This window comes from Narcine bancroftii, chromosome 5 (assembly GCF_036971445.1).
Source record: "Narcine bancroftii isolate sNarBan1 chromosome 5, sNarBan1.hap1, whole genome shotgun sequence".
Taxonomy (NCBI): domain Eukaryota; kingdom Metazoa; phylum Chordata; class Chondrichthyes; order Torpediniformes; family Narcinidae; genus Narcine; species Narcine bancroftii.
The window spans coordinates 150326591-150351076 of record NC_091473.1 but is presented as its reverse complement, the minus strand read 5'-3'; the positions used below and the strand labels follow the sequence as shown (position 1 = coordinate 150351076).

Here is a 24486-nt window from a genome sequence, read left to right as displayed (position 1 = left end):
ATTTGAGAGGATTCTGAGGGCAAGAAGGACTCCCAAAGGGCCTTGGGCCCTGAAGGCTTCCTGATTGTATCACTGGAGCTCAGGTTACTGATGGATTGAGCTGGATTGTAGCGGCTGTAGAGACTAGGGGGGGGGGGTGCAGGAGGAAAATCCGTGGACACTCGGTGACTCCAAATGGACTCTCTTTTGCTTCTTTTCTCTTTCTCTGTACTGTAAGGGGTGCCAGGTTACACTAATGGTGAACCTTTGACTGCCTTACGACAGGCACAAGGAAATTTGGTGTAATATTACATTCGGTACTATTACATGACAATAAAGGAATCTTGAATCTTGTTCACGTATAAGTTTATTTGTTATTATTGCACTATTTGCTGGATGAGTTAACCTTATTTTTTTTTAAATTTAGACATACAGCACGGTAACAGGCTCTTTCAGGCCATGAGCCCGTGCCACCCAAATACACCAATTAACCTACAAATCCCTACATATTTGGAGGGTGGGTGGAAGGCAGAGGAAACCCATGCAGCTCACAGGGAGAAGAGTGGAGGATTCAAACCAGTGTCTTGGACACCGTGATAGTGTTGTGCTAACCTGGCTGGAAAGATTGCAAAACAAAGATTTTCACTGTATCTTGGTGCAAGTCAAGTCAAGTCAGGTTTATTGTTATCTGATTGCACAGGTACAAACCCGACGAAACAGTTTTTTCTGGTCCTCGGTGCAAACAGACAAACAGTACATATGCAGGACAAGAATTTTATCGAAATAAATAAATATTGTTTTGCACAAATGAGATCCTTGGATGGTGACTGTGAACAACTCCTTTGGTCGTTCAGCATTCTCCCTGCCCATGGGAAGAAGCTGTTTCTCAGCCTGGTGGTGCTGGTTCTGATCCTCCTGTACCTCTTCCCCGACGGGTACAGCTGAAAGATGCTGTGTGCGAGATGGAAGGAGTCTTCGATGATTTTGCACACCCTCTTCAGACAACGATCCCGGTAGATCACGTCGCTGGGGGAGAGCGAGACTCCAGTGATCCTCTCTGCCACTCTCATGCACCTGTGGATTGACCTCTGATCCATTTCTCTGCAGCAAGCGTATCACACTGTGATGCAGCCGGCCAGGATGCTCTCGACAGAGCTCCTATAGAAGCTTGACATAATGACAGTCAGTAGCCTTGCCTGCTTCAGTCTTCAGTGACAATAAAAAAAATTCAATTCAAGAAGCTGAGTCTAGTGAACAGTTACCCCATTAATTGGAGTGTCCAGTGGGAGTCAATGTTTTTCTTTTATTTATTCTTAAATATCTTATTTTTTTCTTTTAATTTAATTTTAGATCATTTAATTTTCACTAAATTTTTGGGTCTACTTGAGTAGACTGCACATGAAAAATCACCTCCAAAGTCTTTCTGATGGTATGGGATCCTATCTCATCTGTATATATTTGTATATAGTGAGAATAATTGGTGAGAGCCGAAGCCACACCTACTGGCCAGGTCATAAAGGGCTGCACCTAACCAGGCCCAGGTCAGTCTGGACGGGTCGACCTCGATGAATCTACAAGTCTTTGAGTCATTCGACGTGCTACAGCCTTTGACACAGCAAAGTGTTAAACTCAGCAGAATACTCCAGGGTTAGATCACACCTTTGGAGGGCTAGTCAATGCTTGCTGCGTTGTCTATTTGATGGGACACCTTCTGCATCTTGGAGAGGGAATTCCAGGTTCGGAATCATGGTTGGCAAGCCTGTGAAGCAGTCCTGAATCCCATATGATCAGGGTTCAGGAAAATCAAGAGGAAGCCAGTCAAATGCATGTTAAAATGGATCCCCTTTTTGAACCATTGGTCTCTGTATCTCATTTAACGAATACATTTTCCAGTGATTAAAAATTCCACGATCAAACCAAAGCCAGTGCATTCATCAAGCAACTTTCCTTGTCTTTCAAATATTCATGAGTTGAATTATTTATTCACTTTGAATTAGTCATGCAACAGAAAGTGAAGATTTAAGGAGGATGTGAAATCTGGGGTGGGGTGGAGTGCTGGGATTGCTCTTATGGTGGTTAGGGCCAGTCAGGACGTGTCTTTGTTGCCCCAGGGTGCCTGAACTACCCATTCCACCCTGGACGAGATCAGTAAACCTACCTGACATCAAAGTTCCACCCAAGGAATGGTTGTGGTTATAAAAGCCACTCCACACTCACTAATTCCCTGAAGCCCCAGTGGATTCAAACACTTTGAGATACATTTTCCAAGTGCCATTAACTTCTCAGCTACATAACATTGTAGAAAATTGGTGCATGAGGGGGTCATTTGGCTCTTCAGACCTCATCACCATTCAACATGATCATGTGACCTCCTCTCTCTCCCATATCCCTTGACCCATTTTGCAACATCCAACTCCCTTTTGAATGTACCTAACGAACTCGGCTCAACAACGTTCAGCGCTCCGTAGACTCACAAGTTCTGAGTGAAGAAGTTTAAATAAGCCGTGCCACCTAATTACTCCCAATTGACCTACGACCCTGGTGCGTTTTGAAAGGTGGGGGAGAAGAAACTGGAGCATCCGGAAGAAACCCACGCAGACACGGGAAGAATGGACAAACCCCTTACAGATATGGCTGGATTCGAACCCAAGTCGCTGGCGCTCCAATAGCATTGCTCTAACCAATAAGCTAACCATGTCACTCTGAGGTGTCTCCTCATTTCAGTTCTAAATAGCTTCCCCCTTCTCCTTAGACTATGACCCCTTGTTCTGGTCATTCTTCCTGCATCTAACCAGTCCAGTCCTGTCAGAATTTTTATGTCTCCATCAGATCCCCTCTCATTTTTCTTAATGCTATTGAATATAACCTGGGTCTGTTTGATCTTTCTTTGTACATCAGTCGTGCCATCCCAGGGATCAGTCTGATGAACCTTCACTGCACTTACTCAATATCAAGAATATGGGAAGCATTCTTTCCGCACACAAGCTCGAGACTAAAAACATGCAGATGATGGAATTGTGAAATAAACACAAAATGTGCTGTAAATGTTCAGCAGATCAGACAGTCTCTGTGGAAAGAGAAGCAGAAGGGTCTTCAACCTGAAGACTTAACTTTAATTCTCTCTCCAAACATGATGCTTGACTTGTTAAGATTTTAAGTTTCCTCTCTCAGTTTCCTGTTTGTAAAGTGTACTTTTTCCAACGCTCTCAAGCAATACACATTCTCCTGGAGGAACTTAGCAGGAAGAGCGGTATCAGTGGAAGAAAAAGAATGGTTGACATGTGACGGGCCCAGAGGACCCCAAAACCCACCAGCAATAGAAGTTCACCAAGACAAATGGTTACTTCAACAAAAGTTACTTTTAATTATCTTTAAACATGAAAACAGGATCAAATTCTAACTTATTACTATTAACTTAGCCCCCTTCTAACTTCTAAGCACATGTGTGTGTAAGTTCAGAAAAGTTCTTTGATTCACAGTCCAATCTCACTTCTCACTCCTCCAGGTTCACAGGAATCAGGCAATTCTTAGACTGTGCACAGAATTTAACATTTATGCATTTCACCAGACTTTGGTGCTTGAAAGGTAAGTGGTTACCACTCATGAAGGTTCTTGTTGGTTTTCAGAGAGAGATTTGTTGTTTGTTGGACACCCACAAACTGATTTCTTCTGATCAGCCACTTCAGTGTCTTGCCAAAGAAACTTGCCCCATCAGGGTTTTCCAGATGATAAACTTCTTTCTTTCAGGTCACCGCAGGTTTCCTTTTCTTATCTCAGGCAAAACATTATATAGCCAGCCATCTCCTCTATATGGACCACAAGGGCTTTGAACAGGCTGAACTGAGAACTCACAACCCATCTTCAAAATGGGATTCAAGCAAGCTTCCAAAAGCTACTGCAGAAAACCAGCACTCTCTCTCTCTCTCTCTCTCTCTCTCTCTCTCTCTCTCTCTCTCTCTCTCTCTCCCTCCCTCCCTCCTTCCCTCCCTCTCTCCTTGCATAAACATATGATCTTCTTAGAACAGCAAACTGCATTCAGACAGATTGCGGCACAGGACCCAATCTTCTAGTCTGTTCATCTGTTGCTTTCCAAAACAATAATCCCTTATACCACAGCATGACCAATTAACACCTACTTGTGAGCTCTTCAGCAAACCAGTTTCCATTGTCTTTACAAAGGCGTTGGGAACCTGGACTGTCTGGCTTGAGCAGAGCTCTGGCATTTTAAATGAGATCTGCATTGTGAAGTGTTCGAGAACCCCAGAATTTATCTCCTTTAAAACATGTCTATATTCAATATAAAATATAACTTAATCCATTACAGAAGTTTCAAGCCAGAACTCCCCATAAAGACTGAGAGTGCAGAGGGGAGAGACCCTTTATAATGTGGACAGGGTGGAAGGGGTTGGATAAGGGCCAATACGGGGGGGGGGTGGTATTAGTAAACCAGGGAGGGTGAAGGATGATGGACAGAGGTAATTGATTGGCAAAGGAAGAGAGAGGCAAAAGAAATAGAAGAAAGGGTTGGGTGGAGGAAGATGAATCACACAGGATAGGGAGGGGGTGAAGTGAAACACGGAAGTCTGCTGATGGTGAGATTGTAGCAAAAACACACAGCAATGTTGGAGGAGCTCAGCAGGTCTCTCAGCATCCATGGGAGGTAAAGACATATTACCGAAGTTTTGGGCCCTTCTTCGTGGTATAAGCAAAAAGCAGGCAGGTGTCTTAAGAAAGACTGAGCGAGAAAGGTGGAGGACTGGTAGATGAAGGAGTCCAGACCCACAAATGAAAGATATTAATTGGATATTATAAAAGGAAAGGTGAGAATTTTAGCTCTGTGAAAGGAGACAGAGGGAAAAATGAAGCGAAAGAGAGAGGCAGAACTCAAGGAAAGGAGACAGGAGGGTAAAGATGCGGATGGGGTCTAACAAAATCAATGTCTGGTTGGAGGGTGCCCAGATGGAAGGTGAGTCGTTGCTCCTCCAGTTTGTTGATGGTCTCGGTCAGGCTGTGGTGATCAGTGGAGGGAAAGGCTACTGGGACTGGAATGTGACGATAAAGAGCTGCTTGGGAAGGCCAGATGGAAGAACGGTGAGAAATCCTGTCAGGGAAATATGGGTGGAAGAAGATGGAACTAGAGAGGGAAGGGGAAGAGAATGGGTGCGGGAGTGGGCGGGGAAGGGGGCCAAAAAGGTCAAAGATGGTGGCGATGGGGGAGGGGGAATATAGCTCGGAAGAAGAGTGGGGGACAGCCTGTGGGAGTAGACCTCACTGGATACAACCATTTTCTTTGTCTTCATTGTAGACCACTGACCTCAAAATGCTTCAACGTGAATGTTATGTGATCCATCAGATACAGCATAGGCGGGTTGGCTTTGACAGCTGCAGCAACGATGGGTGAATTCACAGTGTATTCCTTCTGCGGTGTGGTCCCATTGAATTCCCTGGCCTGTGAGCTGTTGGAGGGTGTGAGCAGCAAGCCAATGCTCTTGTACTGAAGGAAAATGATGGCAATGGTCCCTGATAATAAACAGAAACATTTTCAGTGTGAAAACCTCGTGATCATACATGGGTGCACACTCAGATCTTTTCTCCACTTTTCTCTGCACCTTGCATTACTTGACATTCAAGTTAAACTTCCAGTTGAATAGTGCACCAATAAAAACCTTGCATTCAATGTCACCAAAACTAAGGAGCTGATTGTTGACATCAGGAAAGGAAATCCAGAGGAATGCAATCCAGTGATCACTGGGGGGTCAGGGGAGGTGGGGGAAGGATCAGAGGGTGAGCAAATTTTAGGTTCTTGGGAGTCACTATCCCAGAGGATCTTTCCTGGACCCAACACACGAGTGGCATCGTGAAGAAAGCACGTCAGTGCCTCTACTTCCTCAGGAGTTTGCAGATGTTTGGTACAACAACAAAAACCCTGGAAAATTTCTACCGAGGTGTGGTGGAAAGTGCACTGACTGGCTGCATCACGGTCTGGTATGGGGGCACCTGACACTCCAAAAGATAGTGGAGCAGCCCAGGACATCACAAGCAAAACCCTGCCCACTATCGAGAACATCTACAGGGAATGGTGCCGTAGGGGAGCAGCAACGATCATCAAAGACCCACATCACCCAGCACACGCTCTGTTCTCGCTGCTGCCATCGGTTCCCAATGCCTTTGTGTCGGTGCCACAAGACTCGCTCCACCCGGTTCAGGAACAGCTGCTCCCCCTCCACCATCAGATCCCTCAAAAACAAACACAACTAGTGACTAATTTAATGATTCCAACTATTGATTTTCTTTATTTCACAGTCAGTTTGTTCACAATTGTTGTTTGTTTACAGCTCTTTTGATTGTTTACAGATTCACGCTGTGTGCAGTTTATTTTTGCGCTACCAATTAGTAGCAATTCTGCCGCGCCCACAGGTAAAAGGAATCTCAGGGTTGTATTTGATATCATGTATGTACTCTGAAAGAAATCTGATATGTGAAGTTTATCATCGTCGAACTATACATATATAACCCGACAAAACAGATTTTATCCAGACCTCAGTCGACATACATACACACACAGTACATAATAATTACATATATACATAACGATTTACTGTAGTTTAAAATAAATATATATAAATATTTTGGGATGATTTACCCGATTACAGGATGCCATTCATCAATCTCACAGCCTGCAGGAAGAAGCTATTTCCCAGCCTGGCAGTCCTGGTTTTGATGTTCCTGTACCTCACTTTTGATGGTAGTCTGTCAAAGATACTGTGTGCTGGATGAAAGGGATCCTCAATAATTCTTCGATCCCCATTAAAGCAACACTTCCGGTAAATGAGGTCAGTAGAGGAATGGAAGATCCCATTTACCTTCTTGGCTGTTTGAATGATCTTCTATATCAGAGTTTCCCAAACAGGGTTCTCCGAAACCCAGGGGTTCAGTGGAAAGGTATAGGGGTCCCTACTTGACAGGAAGCAATAACGATCTGTGCGGGCAAAGCTGGTAACTGAGAGCCAGAGTTGGTGGGGTGACACGTGCAGTGGTTCCTGGGAGCTGGCGGCAGTGGCAAGAAGATTTACGGTGTGTGTGAGGAGGGTGCTCCAAAATACCGCTGTTCGGATTGTCACCTGCGGTAAGTGAACAACGGGAGGGGTGCAAGGTCGGCGGTGTCTAATGCGGTGGGAGCAGCCTGGTCTGCAGTGGGGAGTGAGGGACGGTGGGTGCGGTGGGGAGTGAGGGACGCCAGGGTAGCCTGGGTCCGTGGCAGGGCAAGGTCAGGAGGGCCTCAGCCCTGGGTGGTAGTTAATCCTCCACTGGTGAGCTTATTTACTTTCTTACTCTGCTCGTGTACATACCAGGTCTTCTAAACTGTAACTGATAATTCTACGATTTTCAAGTTCTCCCCAAAAGTGAAAAGTGTTCCATGAGCTAAAAAGTTTGGGAAACCCTACTCTATATAGACTTCTACAAGTCTGATAATGCAGCCAGACAGGGCACTCTCAATCGTGCTCCAATAGAATTGTATTCCCTCCACTTTTGTGTAATGTTATAATTGTACAGCCTACTGTATCAGTTAACTTATTTGGATAGCACGTAAATCAATGTTCTTTATTGTTTCTCGGTACGCGTGACAGTAAAAAATCCAATTCATTTCAATTCATCCCAATGAGTTTACCCACCATTAGATCTGCCCCTGTCAACTTTTCGTTGAGAAATGCTTATAAAATTTTCTGCCAAATTTGCTTGAGGTTGAGGTTGTTCATCTTGACTTAGATCAAAAGTGTACACTTTGAGCGCTGTGGAAGCAGGAAAATATGTTATTCATAAGTCATGGATTGGCAGCTCTGCCTTTTCAGACACTTCTAAATATAAACATACATTGTACATCCATCAGCAGAAATTTATCGGGACCAGTAAATATTCACAAGCCGCATGAAGGAAACAATGCTGATTTTAAAGAAAAATAGTTTTTGGCATGCTAAGTTGAAAGTTATGCATGTTTTGCATTTCCAGACAGTTTTGCCGTTAGCAACACGCACAGTCTCAAGATGGCCAACAAAATCACATCATTAGTTCTCTCTCAAGCTCCCCCTCTCTCCACCTCCCTCTCTCCCCATCTCTCTCTCTTCCTCTCTCTTCACCTCTCCCTATACTTATATATCTATCTCCCCTTGTCTTCTCTCTCCTCCTCATCTTCTTCTCCCTTCCCCTCTTTTATTTCTCCCTCTCTACTACCTTCCCACTCTCTCACTCCCACCTCACCTGCTTTCCTCCTACGCACACCCACACACACACACACACACACACACATGAGCCCCGACACATAAACATACACACCACACACACACACACACACATGAGCCCCGACACATAAACATACACATCCACACATACACAAACACACAAACACAGTTGCCCTCACAAATGCTTACACACACACACACACACACACACACACACACACACACACACACACACACACACACACACACACACACACACACACACACACACACACACACACACACACCATATTCAAACCCAATTTGGAGGACAATGGCCACAAATTTATGGTCCCCTGAATGTTTTCCACCCCCAAGCCACATGCCACCCTGACTTGGAAATATATCCCTGCTACTTCACTGTCATTGGGCAAAAGTCCTCGAACTTCAGTATAGTGGGGACACCCTCTCTCAAGGACTGCAGCAGTTTAAGAAGGCAGTTCCCCACCACCTTCTCAAGAACAATAAGGGATGGGCGATTAAATTTAATTAAATACAAACATTGTGATAAGTCACTGGTTGTGCTGTACACCTCTCTCTCAGTGGGACAGGGGTGGCATTATAGCCCTCTGCTTCAATGACCTCCAGTGCTGTCTATGTGGAGTTTGTATGTTCTTAATTTTTAATTTAAAAAAAATTAGACATACAGCATGGTAATAGGCCCTTCCAGCCCACGAGCCTGTGCTGCTTGTGACCTTGTAGATTCTCTATATTGTCACCCTTCAGCTCCTCCACTCCTCTCCCTGTAACTCAAGCCCTCAAGTGCCAGTAGCATCCTGGGGAATCTGTTCCGCACCCTTTCCAACTTGATGACGTCCTCTCTGCAGCTGGGCAGTCGGAAATGCCCACGGTACTCAAAGTAAAAAGAGGATGAAGAGATGTCATTAAAGAAAACAATCGGAAATGTGGCCTTTTATGTGTTCTAATCTTCTGGAAACTATTTACTGCCTCCAGGAATGAGAGCACACAGTTCCACTTGAACTGATCTGAAGTGAATTAAATGTTGTCATACAGTGCGTTTAACAGGTCCACGAGTCTGTGCCGCCAAATTACCCCCAATTATCCTACACCCCAGGTACGTTTTGAAGGGTGGGAGGAAACTGGAGACACAGAGAGAACGTACAAACTCCTCACAGACAGCGCGGGATTGCCGGAGCTGCGGCAGCACAGCCCTGGCCACTACACCAACCGTGCCATGGCAAATTATTTAGAGTCACGTGTAACAGGATACAGTGAAAGGGTTTGTTTGGCTTGCTACCCAGGCAAGTCAACTGACTCAGAATGGAGGAAGAATAAAAAACATCGGGTTACAATAAAACAAAAGTGCAGGGTATAATCATGCTCCTGTGGGTGACATGGTAAGGGTAGGCACAGTGCTAAGACAGTACGAATGACCCAGCTTCGAATCTGAAGGGAGTTCGTATGTTCTCCCCATGGGTTTCCTCCGGATGCTCCGGTTTCCTCCAACCCTTGGGGTTGGTAGATTAATTGGGTGTAATTGTGCGACTCAGGCTTCATTGAGCTGGAACCGGGTTCTAACCTGCTGCATTGGTAATTTAAAAAAACTCAAAAGTGAAAGGTATAATATTCCCTGGTGGAGTGTTGGGTGCCCTCAGAGACTCAGAACCTGCTCATTAAAAAGATCTTTAAATCATTTATGTGCCAGAACTAAATACACAAAGTGATTTCTTCCAACACTGAAAACTGCTGGACATTTACTGTTTGGCAGGGGTGAGGGGAAGAGATGAAGGTTATTCAATGTTTTTTTCAAGGCGCAGTTAATGCAACGTTGCTACAGCACCAGTGACCCGAGCTCAAATCGAGCGCTGTCTGTAGGAAGTTTGTACGTTCTCCCTGTGTCTGAGTGGATTTCCTCCGGGTGCTCCAGTTTCCTCCCTCCCTTCAAAATGTACGGGGCTGCAGCTTAATTTGGGTGTTACCGGGCAGCGTGGGTTTAAATGGCTGGAATCACCTTCTACCGCGTGGTAAATAAAATTAAAATAAAATCAATTACAGTTTAAAAAATGTCGGCAATTCGCGATGGTTCACAATTCTTGCTCTCTTTGACCACACCAGCTTCAGGGTGCCGACTGACATTTCTTCCTTCACTGTTTGCTTTTGTGACTGATTTTTAGTTACAAGGTCTTTAAACTAATCTACTGTTGTGTTTGTTTACAGGCAATTTTCAGTGCTGGGAAATTACACAACCCATTTTTCTCTCCAATCGATTCAAACTATGTTTATGAGCAAAATACTTGCTTAATGTATCTGAACGTCCACCCACAGAATACAGTATCATTTTTCATGCACTGCACAAAATGGCATTTTATTCCCATCGAATGTCTCTTGGAAATATTCTGATTTGAATAGTTTTAAAAACTAATAAGTCTCAAGGTTTTTTCCTGAAACATTATCCGTCAAATTTGGGCTGAAAACACCCATATGGAGTTTGGGCATCGAGACAGGTTCAGGAAAAGGGGGAGGGACGGGAAAGATCTGGAGGGACGCGGGCCAAGCACAGGCCAAAGGGACGAGGTTCAGTGGGCAAACTTAAGCACTGCAAATGCTGGAACTTTGGAGGGACTCAGCAGATCAGGCAGCACCTGTGGGGGAAATGGTCGGTTGGCGTTCGGAGGTTGGGGGGGAGAAGAGGTTGACTGATATGGTTAGTGTAGCGGTTAGCACGGCACGGTTACTGTTGCCAGTGATCGGGATTGGGGTTCAAATCCCATGCTGTCTGTAAGGAGTTTTTATCTTCTCCCTGTGTCTACCTGGCTCCAGGTGCTCTGGACTCCTCCCACATACAAAACATACCAGAGGTTGAAGGTCAATTGGACTCATGGGCCGAAAGGGCCTGGTATGTCTAAATTTAAAAATATTAATTTAAGTTTTTGGCTGCCTGGCCTGCTAAGTTCATCCTAAAGCTTATTGTTTGCTCTAGTTTAGGTCGAATTGTTAAAATAATGTTAATGGTAGAAAGATCTCCTTGCCCATGAATCCCAATTACACCCAATTAACAAGATGACAAGACTATAAGAGGTATAGATAGGATTGTCAGCCAGCACCTTGGTCCCAGGATGAACAGAAGCAAATACCAGAGGACATCTGTACAAGGTGAGGGGATGAATGGTAGTATGGTTAGCATAGGGGTTAGTGCAATGCCTTTACAGCACCAGTGATTGGGACCGGGGCTCAGTAAGGCGCTCTCCCCATGTCTACGTGGGTTTCTTCCAGTTGTCCCGGTTTCCTTCCACCTTTCAAATCATGGGGATTGTAGGTTAATTGGGTGTAATTGGGCGGCACGGGCTTGTAGGCCAAAAGGGCCTGTTACTAAATTATTTTTAATTAAAAATTTTAAAATTTTAAATTTAGGGGAGACTTCAGGGGTGTTTTTTTTTCACAAAGAGTAGTGGTGGTGGTGGAGGCTGGTGCCATAGGGACATTTAATAAACTCTTAGATGGATGCAAGAAGAACAGAGGGTTATTGGTGAGGTAGGGATGGTTTCGAATGTTGAGTTGGTTTACATAGTTCGGCTCAACATCGTGGGACAAAAGGCCTGTACCTGTGCTGCGATGTTCCACCTTCTAATCTACCTGTACATTTTGGAGGGTTGGAGGAAATCAGAGCACTTGAGGAAAACCCACGCAAGACACGGGGAGGACGTCCAATCTCCTTACAGATAGCACCAGATTCCAAACCGGGTGGCTGGCACCTTCACAGTCCATCAGCCCATCGAGCAAGCAGTGACTCTGAAGGGACTCTCATTTGCTTCTCTTTCTCTCCTACTGTAAGAGGCACCAGGCAGCGCTAATGGCGACTCTTTGTCAACCTTACAACAGCCAATTTTGTGTAATATTTCAATTTGTCCTCTATTACATGACAATAAAGGAATCTTGTAGCTTGAATCTTGAACCTACATGAAGTCAATTTTATTCTCCTCCTATTCCCGCTGACTCCTCCCTGCTTCTACCACTCAGGGCAAATCACAGTGTCGAATTAACCATGTTCTCGGGATGTGGGAGGAAATCCACAAGGTCACAGGAAGAACATGCAAAAACCACACAGAGAGCCCCCAAGGTCAAGGTTGAACCTGGGTGCCCGAAACCTGTAAGGTGGTGGTTCCACCAGCTGTACGACAGAAAATAGGGGACCTACAATAATAATGGACAGCCGTTTATCCCTCAACATCACCGTAAAAACAAATTAATTTGGTCGCTTATAAATTGGCCGTCACTTTTCATACATTGCCCCCTATAAAAGTATCTTACAGACAGTAAATAGTTTTGCAAGATCTTAAGATGCCAAAAGTTGCTGAATAAATGAATTATTTTCATCCTTGCTACAAAAGTATTGCTGTGTTGGATCAACGCCCAAGATGCTAAGTGTGACAGCATCAAATGAAATGTCTTCAAAACAAAATGTACCACAGCCACTCGATCCTTTCTCTGAAGTGCATTTGAGAGCCACTGACTGGTGGTAACGGTGATCATGTACCAGGCGGCCTGGATAGCCGATACAGGCTCACAGACTGAACACCAATAACGCAGGGCACTTAACTCACCAAGGTCGCTCTCCTTAAACTCCAGCTGTGTCGTGCCCTTCAAGTGCTGCGAGATGCCAATGGCCGACGTTTCCATCGCGTGCAATAACTTGGTGGCACTTTTTCTCCTCTCATCCTCGAGGATTCCATTCCATGCTGTCAGCTCGCTCGGCTTCAGAAGATTGTTCACCGTTTTCACGATAGCCTGGAGTGAGTAAAGATGAGTCAATTTATTGACGCGGTGAGTTCTATCGCCGGGGGCGGAGGCTGGAACAAGAGGGGCATTTAAGATGGGGTTCTACCCCCATCACCTATGTTGTCCTCGCTCCTCCTGGTTCCATCTACCTCCAAACAAATCCAGCTACAACCGCCCTTCACTTCTTCCCTGATGGTTCCCATTTTTCCCATTCTTAATTTAAGACAAGCAGGTGGATGAAAGAAGAATAGAGGGTTAGGAGGTAGGGAGGGTGCAGTTATTTTTTTGAGTCGTGATCATGGTCTGGTCTGCGCTGTAATGTTTTACTTTCATATCCATTGTACAGTCTATTTGTGCACCAATATTCTCACTTACTGCTGCCGAACAGGTAGTTGCAAAGAAAAGCTATAACAGTAAACCAATTGAATTAAATTAAAAGAGACAAGTTGTTCTTGATGTGGAAAGCACCTGCTTGAATTTTCTAAGTGGCAGTAGTTGTTATTGTGCTTCCGGCATGGAGAAATCGATTTTCAATAGCATAACAACAAATTTAATTGAATTTGAAGCCGTATATGAGAAATTCGTTCTGGGTGACTGGGGAGCAATGGATTAACTCTCTTGGCGTGCTCTGTGTGAATATCCATTTAAGCAAATGCAGGTCCAGTTTGTGCTGTGATTGGAATCACCTGGGAATACAAGGAGAGGTGGACTTGTTTCTGGAAAACACATGAGCAAGCCAACGGAATGAAATCAAGTCCCAGTCAGCATCTTGGGCAGATTGCAGGCACTAAAAAAAGACTCGCATTAACAATGCTTCATGCTTTCTATTTTTGGTCCCATTGAAATTGAACAGGGTATAGTGCACGTAGCGAGTCATCAAACAAGAATTTCTACTCCAACAATGGATTGCCCATTTGGAATAACGTACTTTAATGGTGCCATTAGCAATAGCTGTTGCATTGGGTAGATTCTCGTTGACTGCCCCCAGCGACGGTGTGGATTGTAAGAGCACTTCAACGTACAAAAGAACTTCCGTGGTGGTCAGGGCTCCTGTGGTGTTCCTGGCTATCTCCTCCAGGGCAGTCTGTGGTTCTTTAAAACGGCGTAGCTGTCAAAAGTCATTAAAGCCGGCTGATTACAAATCCACACAAAAAATAGATGGAGGTTCTTTTGTTCTTGCCTTTTATCCCAGTAGCCGGCTCATCCAATACTTTATTCTATGTATTGGCAACAGCTGTAATGGGATCCCACCAGCCACCTCTCTTTCCTCAGTAATCACTCTCTCCACAACTCCCTTGTCCGCTCACACCTCCCTGAACCCTGGCACTTACCCCTGCAATGACAGGAGGTGCAACACATGTTCCTCCTCCCCCTTTCCCATCCCCTTCACCACCATCCTGGACCTGAACATTCACGTCCACCCACTCCAACCTCACTTCATTTGGTGCTCCCAGTGTGGTCTCCTCTAGGTCGGCAAGAACAGACACAGACTAGATGATGAGTTTTCAGAGTACCTGCCCTCTATGCATAATAAGCTTCACAATTTCCTGCCTGCATGTCCTTACCATTCCCACACTGACTTCCCCACTACCAGGTGAGTCTCTAAAGGAATAGCACCTCATATCCACCTGGGTGGCCTACAACCACTTTAGTCCTCTTCCTACCTAATCCTCAGCTCTACCCCCATCACCCAAGTTGTCCTCGCTCCTCCTGGTTCCATCTACCTCCAAACCAATCCAGCTACAACCGCCATTCACTTCTTCCCTGATGGTTCCCATTTTCCCATTCTTAATTTAAATTTAGATGTACAGCACGGTAACAGGCACTTCTGGCCCCTGAGCCCATGCCACTCAAATACTTCAATGAACCCATGACCCTGCTGCATTTTGAAGGGTGGGAGGAAACCGTAGCACCCTACACAGATATGAGGAGCACATTCAAACTCCTTACTAGACAGTGCTGGTTACGGGCCCAGGTCGCGGTGCTATAATAGCGTTGTGCCAACCGCTATGTTAACTGTGCTGTCCCTGTTTATTTACTTACTTATCCAGCCTTCAGTCATAGTTTTCCCCATCTGGATCCATTTTCCCCTTTCTTTTTTATTTCTGTTGTCTCCTTCCACCTATCACCCAACCTTCTCTGTCTCCCAGCTCCTCCCTTCCCTTTCCCTGGCTCCTTCTGCCCATTATCCCTTCCCCATCCCCTCAATCCACCTGCCCCAGCCTTCTTCATATGGTGAATCTCCCCTCTCCACTCCAAGTCCGAATAGGACATCAACATGAAGCATTGACTATTCCTTTCCTCACTCCCATAGATGCTGGTTGACCCAATGAGTTCCTCCAGCAGTTGGATTTATGCTGCAAATTCCACCCTCTGCAGTTTCTGTGTCTCCATAAAAATCAGAAGCTCAAATAGTACGTTTGCTCAATTAGACCATAAGACATCGGAGCAGAAGCAGGTTATTCAACCCATTGAGTTTTCCCCACCATTTGCCCACTCAGCCACACTGCCCGGATATCTTGCCGTAACCTTTGATGCCCTGACTAGTCAAGAACATATCAATCTGCGTCTTAAATATATCCAGTTGACCTGGCTTCCACAACTGCCTGTGGCAAACAATTCCACAGATTCACCACCTTCTGGATGAATAAATTCTAATGAATGCTCTTCAGTCCTGAAGATGTGCCCTCTTGTCCTAGACTCTCCCACCATGGGAAAAGTGCTCTACATCTACTTTGTTCATTCCTATTAATGTTCGAAAATTTTCAATGAGATCACCTCTCATTCTCCTAAATTCCAATGAGTACAGGCCACGAGCTGTCAAATACTCCTCAGATGATATTGCTGTCATTTCCAGAATCTTTTTTGTGAACCTCCTTTGAACCCACTCCATCGTCAGGACATCTTCTCTCAATTGAGGAGTCCAAACTGCTCACATTACTCCAAGTGAGGTCTCACCAGTGCTGTATATAGCCTCAACATCACATCCCTGCTCTTGTATTCTTGCATGCAACACCAGTTATTGGATAAGGCTGACCTTCATCCTCTGTCCCTCAACCTCAATCTATTGATCTCTAATTTTGGATGCACCTGAACTGAGTGTCCTGAATTTTCCATCCGAGACAGTTGTGGACACAATCCTCTCAGAGAGGTAATTCTGGACATTTGAACCCAATGAGCGAAAAACTTTCTTCTCATGTCTGTAATGAACGGCTGCCCTCTTGTCCGAACCTGTGACTTCTGGCTATCCTCAGAATGATTTCTGCTTCGATGAAATTTCGTCTCATTCTTGTGAATTCTAGCAACTGCCCAGACTATTTCATTATACTGTGGAGTAAATGCAGCAGTGAAGTTTATATTTAGACTGTGTGTACATCGATAATGGATTCAGCCCATGAGAGAAGGTGAAGACAGACACTTCCTGTCAATATTCATATCACAGTCCCACCTGCAGTTCAATGCTCTTGGCTCAGGACAGACTAACACACGTTACTGCCCCTCAACCTTCCCCATCATAGAGCTGTATTGGACTGAAATAGGCCCTTCAGCCCATCACACCCATATGAACCACTTTCCCCATCCATACTCATCCCATTTTGCTGCATTAAGACCATCCTTCTATGCATCATCTAGGACTTTTCAATGTTGGAATTGTGCCTGATCCAATCACCTCCTTATGACTGCTGTCCAAATATCAAGCACACTCAGATCCCCTAAAAAAAACATTCCTTGCATCTTAATTCTCTGTCCTCTTGTTTTTGATGCTCCTGTAAGGGTGAAAAAATGATTTTGTCTATCGACCCCTCTCATAATCTTATGTTTTAATTACCAGGGAAAACAGGTGCCACCCATCAAATCCCTCTCTATAACCAATATTCCAGTCCAGGCAACATCCTCACGAATGTCATCTGCGCTCTCTCCCACACAACGGCGTACTTCCTCAAGATTGGTTAACACAGTGTTGGTCAAGAATCAGACCAGGGGAACCTTTTGTTCTCACATCTCCAACGAAAACCTATTATTGAGAACAAATATAGTCAGAAAGCACTCGAGAACATTGACTTCTCGAAGTTACAAACCATTCTAATCCTGAAGTTTCTTGAGTTACTTTACTAACACTGAGTGATCAGACTTGAACTTCCTGCACAAGAGCACAGTGGAAGCCCCTTTTAGAATGCGACTCTTTACTCTAAGGCATGGACATTACATCTGCAAATCACGAATGTCTGCAGACATCGTGGTTGATGTAAAAGCACAATCCTGGAGAAACTCAGCAGGTGAAAGAGTGTACTTTATGTAACAAAAATAAAGGTACAAAACCGACACTTTGGGCTTGAGCCCTTCATCAGGTAAGTGGGATGAGTCAAAGGAGAACTTATTAAGAGGGAGAGCAAGTTCTGCCAGGAGGAGGAGGGTGGAAGTGGAGGGTGACTGGTTAAATCTCTTGTCAAGAAAGAAACAGAGGGCTTTGACACCTTCAGTTTGGGGGATGGAGATGAAAAGGGAATGGACGTCCATACCTTGAAGAAGCACTCAAGCCCGAAATGTTGGTTATTTATCCTTTTCTTTGCTATATAAAGTAAACAGTTGGACCAGGTGAGTTTCTCCAGCATTGTGTTTTTACTGTGGATATTACATCTACTGAAGCATCACAGAAAGATGAGCAAATTGTATCTAATCCCACCATCTGCCTTAAACAAATGAACCGAGGAGCCCTTGGAAAATACTTCTTTAAGTTGATACGTCATTGTCTCGGACTCAGTTTATAACTGAAGTATGATTTTCCTTCTGCAAAATGGCTGAAGTTTGCAATTTAAGTGATTCCCCACAATCATAGTGTCAAACCTAGGGCAAATTTGAACCTAGGAACATAAGAAATAGAAGGAGTCGGCCATCCATCCCATCAAGCCTGCTCCGCCATCCAATAAGATCACGACTGATCTGAGGACAGGCTCATCTCCACCTATCCGTCTTTTCCTCATATCTCTTCATTCTCCTTCTATGTAAAAATCTATCCAACCTTGTCTTAAATATATTTACTGAGGTCGCCTCCACTGCGTCAAAGGGCAGCAAATTCCATAGATTCATCACCCTCTGGGAGAAGCAGTTCCTCCTCATCTCCTTCCTGAATCGACTGCCCTGAATCTTGAGGCTTTATCCCCTTGTTCTGGTCTCCCCACCAATGGAAACAACTTGCCTACTTCTGCCTTTCATAATTTTATATATTTCTATAATATTCCCTCACATTCTTCTAAATTCCAGTGATTACAGTCCCAGATGACTCAATCTTTCTCCATAGGGAAACCCCTTCATCCCTGGAATCAACCTGGTGAACCTCTTCTTCACTGCCTCCAAAGCCAGTACATCCTTCCTCAAGACCAGAACTGCATGCAGTTCTCCAAATGTGGCCTCACCACAACAGTTTCAGCATTACCACCCTGCTCCTAAATTCAATCCCTCTTGCAATGAAGGCCAATCCTTCATCTGCCTTCTTGACAGCCTGCTGCACCTGCAAACCAACTTTTTGTGATTCATGCACAAGCGCTCCCAAATCCTTCTCCATGCTTCAATCGCTTGCTATTTAAATGATACTCTGAGCTTCCATTCGCCCATTTGGAATAATATCAGGCCTTAAACAGATACAAAAGTGTTGGTCACCCTTTGTGTTCCTTTCCTGTTATTTGGTTCCATTGGGGTTGGTGGAACCAAATCTTGGGGTGTCTTAGCCAATGGGGTGATCAACGAGGATTTGGCCAAAAGCAGTGCTTTATCCTTTTGTTTCTTTCTCTGATTGCAATATTACCTGCTGCAAGGTATCATTAATCCTTCCTGAGAGACAGTCATGGTCTAAGTAGCAGGGTGTCTTTATAATCTCTGAAAAGGGAGCGGAAGATGAAATCATTAGTTTCAAACACCCAACATCAGCTGTACAGTTTAATTTTATAATCTGTTGGTCGACTGCCGATTTCTTGAAAAATGATATGAGAACAAATATATTACCTGCCATATAATTCCACTTAAGAAAATATTTTGATCAGTAACAATGTAAATGTTGTACATAATTAATGTATTGGAGCAATATGCTGTTTATCAATTTAGCACTGCACTGATTTCCTATACGTGCTTACCATTTTCTGCACCCTACACGTTATCCTCCATAATATCTGCCACCTACGACATGATTCCTCTACCAGACTGTAATAGTTTGGGATCCTATCACCACTGTATATAGTGATAATGATTGGTTGAGAGCTGTAGCCACACCTACTGGCCAGGTCATAAAGGACTGCACCTAACCAGATCCAGGTCAGTCTGGACGGGTCGACCTCGATGTACTACGCTCCAGTCTTTTGGTAATAAAAGCCTTGGTTTGAGTCAACGTCTTTGAGTCTTTTGACACACTACACGGACACATCTTCCCTTCTCCTCCCCACTTGCCTTCCATAGGGACTGCTCCCTCCATGATTCCCTCATCCACTGATCATCCCTCCCCTCCATCCCGACACCTTCCCCTGTGAAGTGGCTCACCACCGTTCAGGGCCACAAACAGGCCTTTCAAGTGAATTATGTATCCACTGCATCCAGTCCTCCTATTGTGGCCTTCTCTACATCAGAAAGACTGGGCACAGACTGGGAAATGGCTTCGCTGAGCACCTTCACTCTGTTCACATCAGTGACAGGTATCTCTCAGGGGCCGACCACTTCAATTCCGTGCCCCTCTCCCATGCCCACAAGTCTATCCATGGCCCCTTGAACCATCCCACTAAGACCCCCCATAAATTGGAGGAACAACATTCGATTATTCTCCAAATAAATGGCATTAACATCAGCTTCTCTGGTTTCTGCTAACCCATTTCTCCTTACTTTTCCCTTTGTCTTCTTTCCTCCACCTCTCCACCCCCTTCTCTCTCCATTCACAGAGCTATCCCTGCTTGCTGGTGTGCCCTTTCTCCCTTATCCACTAACTATCTCCTGCCTTTGGGATCATGCTCCTTACCTACCCCTGCCTACCCCCGCATTCTCTTTGGATGTCTGGGTTGAAATTCGTTTCTTAATCAGCCACGCTGAAATGAGGAGCAGGGGGTGGGGGGGCAGTTACGCTGCAATTCTACAAAGTATTGGTGAAATCCTATCTGGTGTACTGCCTGCAGTTCTGCTCTCCCTTCCTAAGGAAGGATGTACTGGCTTTGGAGGCAGTGCAGAGGACGTTCACTAGGTTGATTCCAGGGATGAAGGGGTTGGGCTTTGAGGAGAGGTTGAGTCGTCTGGGACTGTACTCGCTGGATTTAGAGGAATAAGAGGTGATTTTATAGAAACACATAAAATTATAAAAGGCATACTTAAGATCAAGGTTGGTACCATAAATTGTTTCCATTGGTAGGGGAGACCAGAACTAGGGGACATAGCCTCAAGATACAGGGTAGTAGATTTAGGATGGAGATGAGGAGGAACGGCTTCTACCAGAGGGTGGAATTTGCTGTCCATTGAAGCAGTGGAGGTGACCTCAGTAAATATATTTACGACATAGTTGGATAAAGCATTAAGGGGAGGGCATTGAGGTACGCAGATGAGCAAAGGGACCTGGGTGTTATGGTACAGAGTTCATTGAAGGTGGATTCCCATGAAGACGGTGGTTAAGAAGGCATATGGTCTGCTGGCCTTCATAAATCATAGCATAGAGTATAGGAGCTGGGAGGTGATGCTGCAGCTGTTTAAGGCATTGGTGAGGCCAGATTTGGAGTACTGTGTTCAGTTCTTGTCTCATTTAGAGTACAGAGAAAGATTAAGGAGACTGAGTCTTTATTCATTGACATGCTGAGAGGTAATATGATGAAGGTATTTAAAATTATGAAGGGAATAGATAGACTAGACGTAAGTAGACTCTTTTTCCTGAGGGCAGGGGAGGTTAGAACAAGAGGGCATAAGATAAGGATAAGGGGGCAAAACTTTAGGAGAAATGTTAGAGCATGCTTCTTCACTCAGAGAGTGGTGGCAGAATGGAATGATCTTCCAGAGGAGATAGTTGCGGCAAGGCCCTTTCTGTCATTTAAGAGAAGGTTGGATGTGTACATGGATATGAGGGGATTGGAGGGTTATGGGCGGAGAGTGTGAGGGGCGAACTAGTGGAGTTGTTCACGTGGACTCGAAGGGCTGATATGGCCTGTTTCCATTCTGTAAACGGTTATATGGTTATATATGGTTATTTCTACATGGTAAAGGCATTAAGGGAAGTGGGGAAAAGGCGGGTAGGTGGAGATGAGCTTATCATTAGAACAGCCATAATCACGTTGAATGTCAAAGCAGGCTTGAACAGATGGCCTGCTGCTACTCCTCTTTCTTATGTTCTTGTGTTAAAAATGGCAATAAACCAGTTGAGTTGAGTGCAATACACCAAGGTGCTGGAGAAATTCAGCAGGTCACACAGCATCCACGGGAAGTAAAGGGTAACCAAAATTTTTGGCCTGGGCTCTTCGTCAGGTATATATAAAAAACTAGTAGGTGCAGAAATCAAAAGAAAGGAGGAGGGAAGAGAGGATAGCAGAGGAGGGAGGGAGGGGCAGGGGGAGGAGCACAGCCTAACAGGAAAGAGGCCATAAGTGGATACAGCTGGGAGTGTAAAAGAGAGGTGTGTTGAGGTGTGATGGAGGAGAGAGTAGCTCTCTGATGGAAGGGAAGGGAAACTGTTGAGAGAGAGAGAGAGAGAGAGGGGGGAGAGGGAGGGAGAGAGGGGGAGAGAGAGAGGGAGGGAGGGAGGGGGAGAGGGAGGGAGGGAGGGGGAGAGGGAGGGAGAGGGGGAGAGGGAGGGAGAAGGGGGAGAGAGAGAGAGAGAGAGGGAGGGGGAGAGGGAGGGAGGGGGGAGAGAGAGAGGGAGGGAGGGGGAGAGGGAGGGAGGGGGGAGAGAGAGAGGGAGGGAGGGAGGGGGAGAGGGAGGGTGATGGGGAGAGAGAGAGAGAGGGAGGGAGGGAGGGAGGGGGGAGAGGAAGGGTGAGGGGGGAGAGAGAGAGGGAGGGAGGGGGAGAGGGAGGGAGAAGGGGACAGAGAGAGAGAGAGAGGGAGGGAGGGGAGAGGGAGGGAGAGGGGGGAGAGAGAGAGAGGGAGGGGGAGCGGGACAGAGAGGGGGGAGAGAGAGAGAGAGAGAGAGAGAGAGAGAGAGGGAGGGAGGGGAGAGGGAGGGAGAGGGGGAGAGAGAGAGAGAGGGAGGGAGGGAGGTGAGGGGGGAGAGAGAGACTCTCGGGATAGTTGGAGCGGCTAATATTCAGTCCATCTGGTTGGATAGTGCTCCAAAGAGAATGTAAGGTGTTCCTCTAATTTTAGGATAGCCTCTGTTAAAAAAGTCATTTGCTTTGTCATCTGAGAGTCATAGAGTCAAACAGAACGGTCCACCACATCCATGCTGACCAGATTTACCTTCAAGCGATTTCCATTCGCTTCTGTTTAACCCTCTAGATTTTTCCCATCTAAATACCTATTTTGATTGCAACAAAGATGGAAGGCAAAATTAATTTAAATTTACAATTAGACATAGAGGACGGTTACATGACCTTCTGGCCCACGATCCTGAGCGCCCAATTAACCCAATGAACCTAAAAGCCCTGTATGTTTTTAAAGGGTGGAGGAGGGAAACTGGAGCCCCCCGAGGAAACCCACACACACACGGGGAGAATATACAAACTCTTTACAGACATTGCTGGATTTGAACCTCGTTCGCTTGCGCTGTAAGAGCGCTGTGCTAAACACCACCCTAACCGTTCTGCCTATTTGGCCATCAATGCTTTTATAAACGGACTTCAACCTGACTCTCTAACCTCCTTCATCATCCACCTGGCCCCCCCTTCTCCTCCCCTCACTTTCCCCCCAGAGCCACAAGAATGAGTTAAATGGCCAAATTTGCTTTGTATTGTTTGATGAAAGTTGGTGGAGAGATGCCAGATTATTTTTTTCTCCGTAAATCCAGAAATTATTTTTTTCAACAAATCTAATCACGGACTTTAATAGCAATGTGGTTGGAACTGCTGGAATTTACTTAGAAAGTTTAAATCTCTTATGATGTTTGAAATCTACTAAATACAGCAGCAATAAAATGCTCCACTCACCGTTTTGTAGTAAGTATGGATAACATCACCTTGAGCAGAATCCCCACCACATTTATCAGTGTCATTTAAATTTGCGCAGCTCCCTGCACCAAGCACCAGTCCTCTCTTTAAATCATGTTTAAAGTTTTCATTTTCCTGAGCTTACCTTCTACCCCCATTGAATTATCAGAAATCATTTATTCGATACACAATTCACATGATCCAACATTGTCACAGAGATTGGAAATGCCACGATTCATCAGGATAATTGTTGTTTCACAATTCAATTCTGTGGTATTTCTGTTATCGAGCAGAATGGAGGAGCCCCCTTTCTCCTTATGCTCCCCTCTCTTTTCTCTCACACTCCCTCTTCCCATCTTCTCCTTCCCTTCCTTTCCTCTGTTCCTCTCTCTCACTGAATCTCCTTCTCCATTTTTGTCCCTGACTTTTTTTCTCTCAGTGAGAAAACCAGACGACCAGATATAGATTAGCCTACACAGGGTGTTCAGAACCTAGCCAGAAATGTGGCAGTGAGGGGTTAATGGGGAGAGTTGCTCCTATCCGGGGGATCAGGAACAATTTCTCAGCACTCTGTAAAATGCAAAGATCTCCAGACACTGTGGTTGAAGGAAGAACAATGGTGGAGAAACTCAGCAGGTCAGACAGTGTCCTTTACAAAGTATGATGTAAAGATGATGAGCACCGTTATAGAGTCAGGATAATGTGAGCTATTTTGTAACTGCGTAAGAATACACCTTTCTCACTGTAGTAACTGAAGTACACCGAGCTCTCCACTGGCCACCGTGACAGAGGTGCACCAAAGAAGAGGTACAAGGAATGCCTAAAGAAAGCTCTTGGTGCCTGCCACATTAACCACTGCCAGTGGGCTGATATCGTCTCAAACCGTGCATCTTGGCGTCTCACAGTTCGGTGGGCAGCAACCTCCTTTGAAGAAGACTGCAGAGCCCACCTCACTGACAAAAGACAAAGGAGGAAAAACCCAACACCCAACCCCAACCCACCAATTTTCCCTTGCAACCGCTGCAACCCGTGTCTGCCTGTCCCGCATCGGACTTGTCAGCCACAAATGAGCCTGCAGCTGACGTGGACATTACCCCTCCATAAATCTTCGTCCGCGAAGCCAAGCCAAAGAGAAGAAAGAAATGAGTGTGTGAACAGTTTCCTGAGATGGTAGAGGCATCAGTAAGGAAAATCTCTTCTGTAATTTGAATCCTGCATCTCTAAGTTATTTAAGAAGCCTCCTAGGTAACACAGAGACATAACAGGCACAAGCCCAAATCATTGTTTATGTACCTTCAGCATTGTTATATAATGTACATTGTTGGACCTGCTGAGTTTCTCCTGGATTGTGTTTTTTTTCTTCTCAACACTTTCTTGTTTTTGACACAGTAATGCGATCT

General features: G+C 45.2%; 1 protein-coding gene across 2 annotated transcripts in view; it reads right to left on the bottom strand.

Moving 5' to 3' along the window:
* The window catches only part of adgrl4 (adhesion G protein-coupled receptor L4), a 142763-nt gene that overhangs the window by 54579 nt on the left and 63698 nt on the right, over positions 1-24486 (bottom strand). For both annotated transcript variants that reach the window (XM_069939370.1, XM_069939368.1), the window contains exons 4-8: positions 18796-18866; positions 13921-14100; positions 12818-13001; positions 7653-7769; positions 5294-5499 (exon numbers count right to left, since the gene is read on the bottom strand). In XM_069939370.1, coding sequence (XP_069795471.1) covers positions 5294-5499; positions 7653-7769; positions 12818-13001; positions 13921-14100; positions 18796-18866 — 758 coding nt within the window. The remainder of the gene's footprint in view (positions 1-5293; positions 5500-7652; positions 7770-12817; positions 13002-13920; positions 14101-18795; positions 18867-24486) is intronic.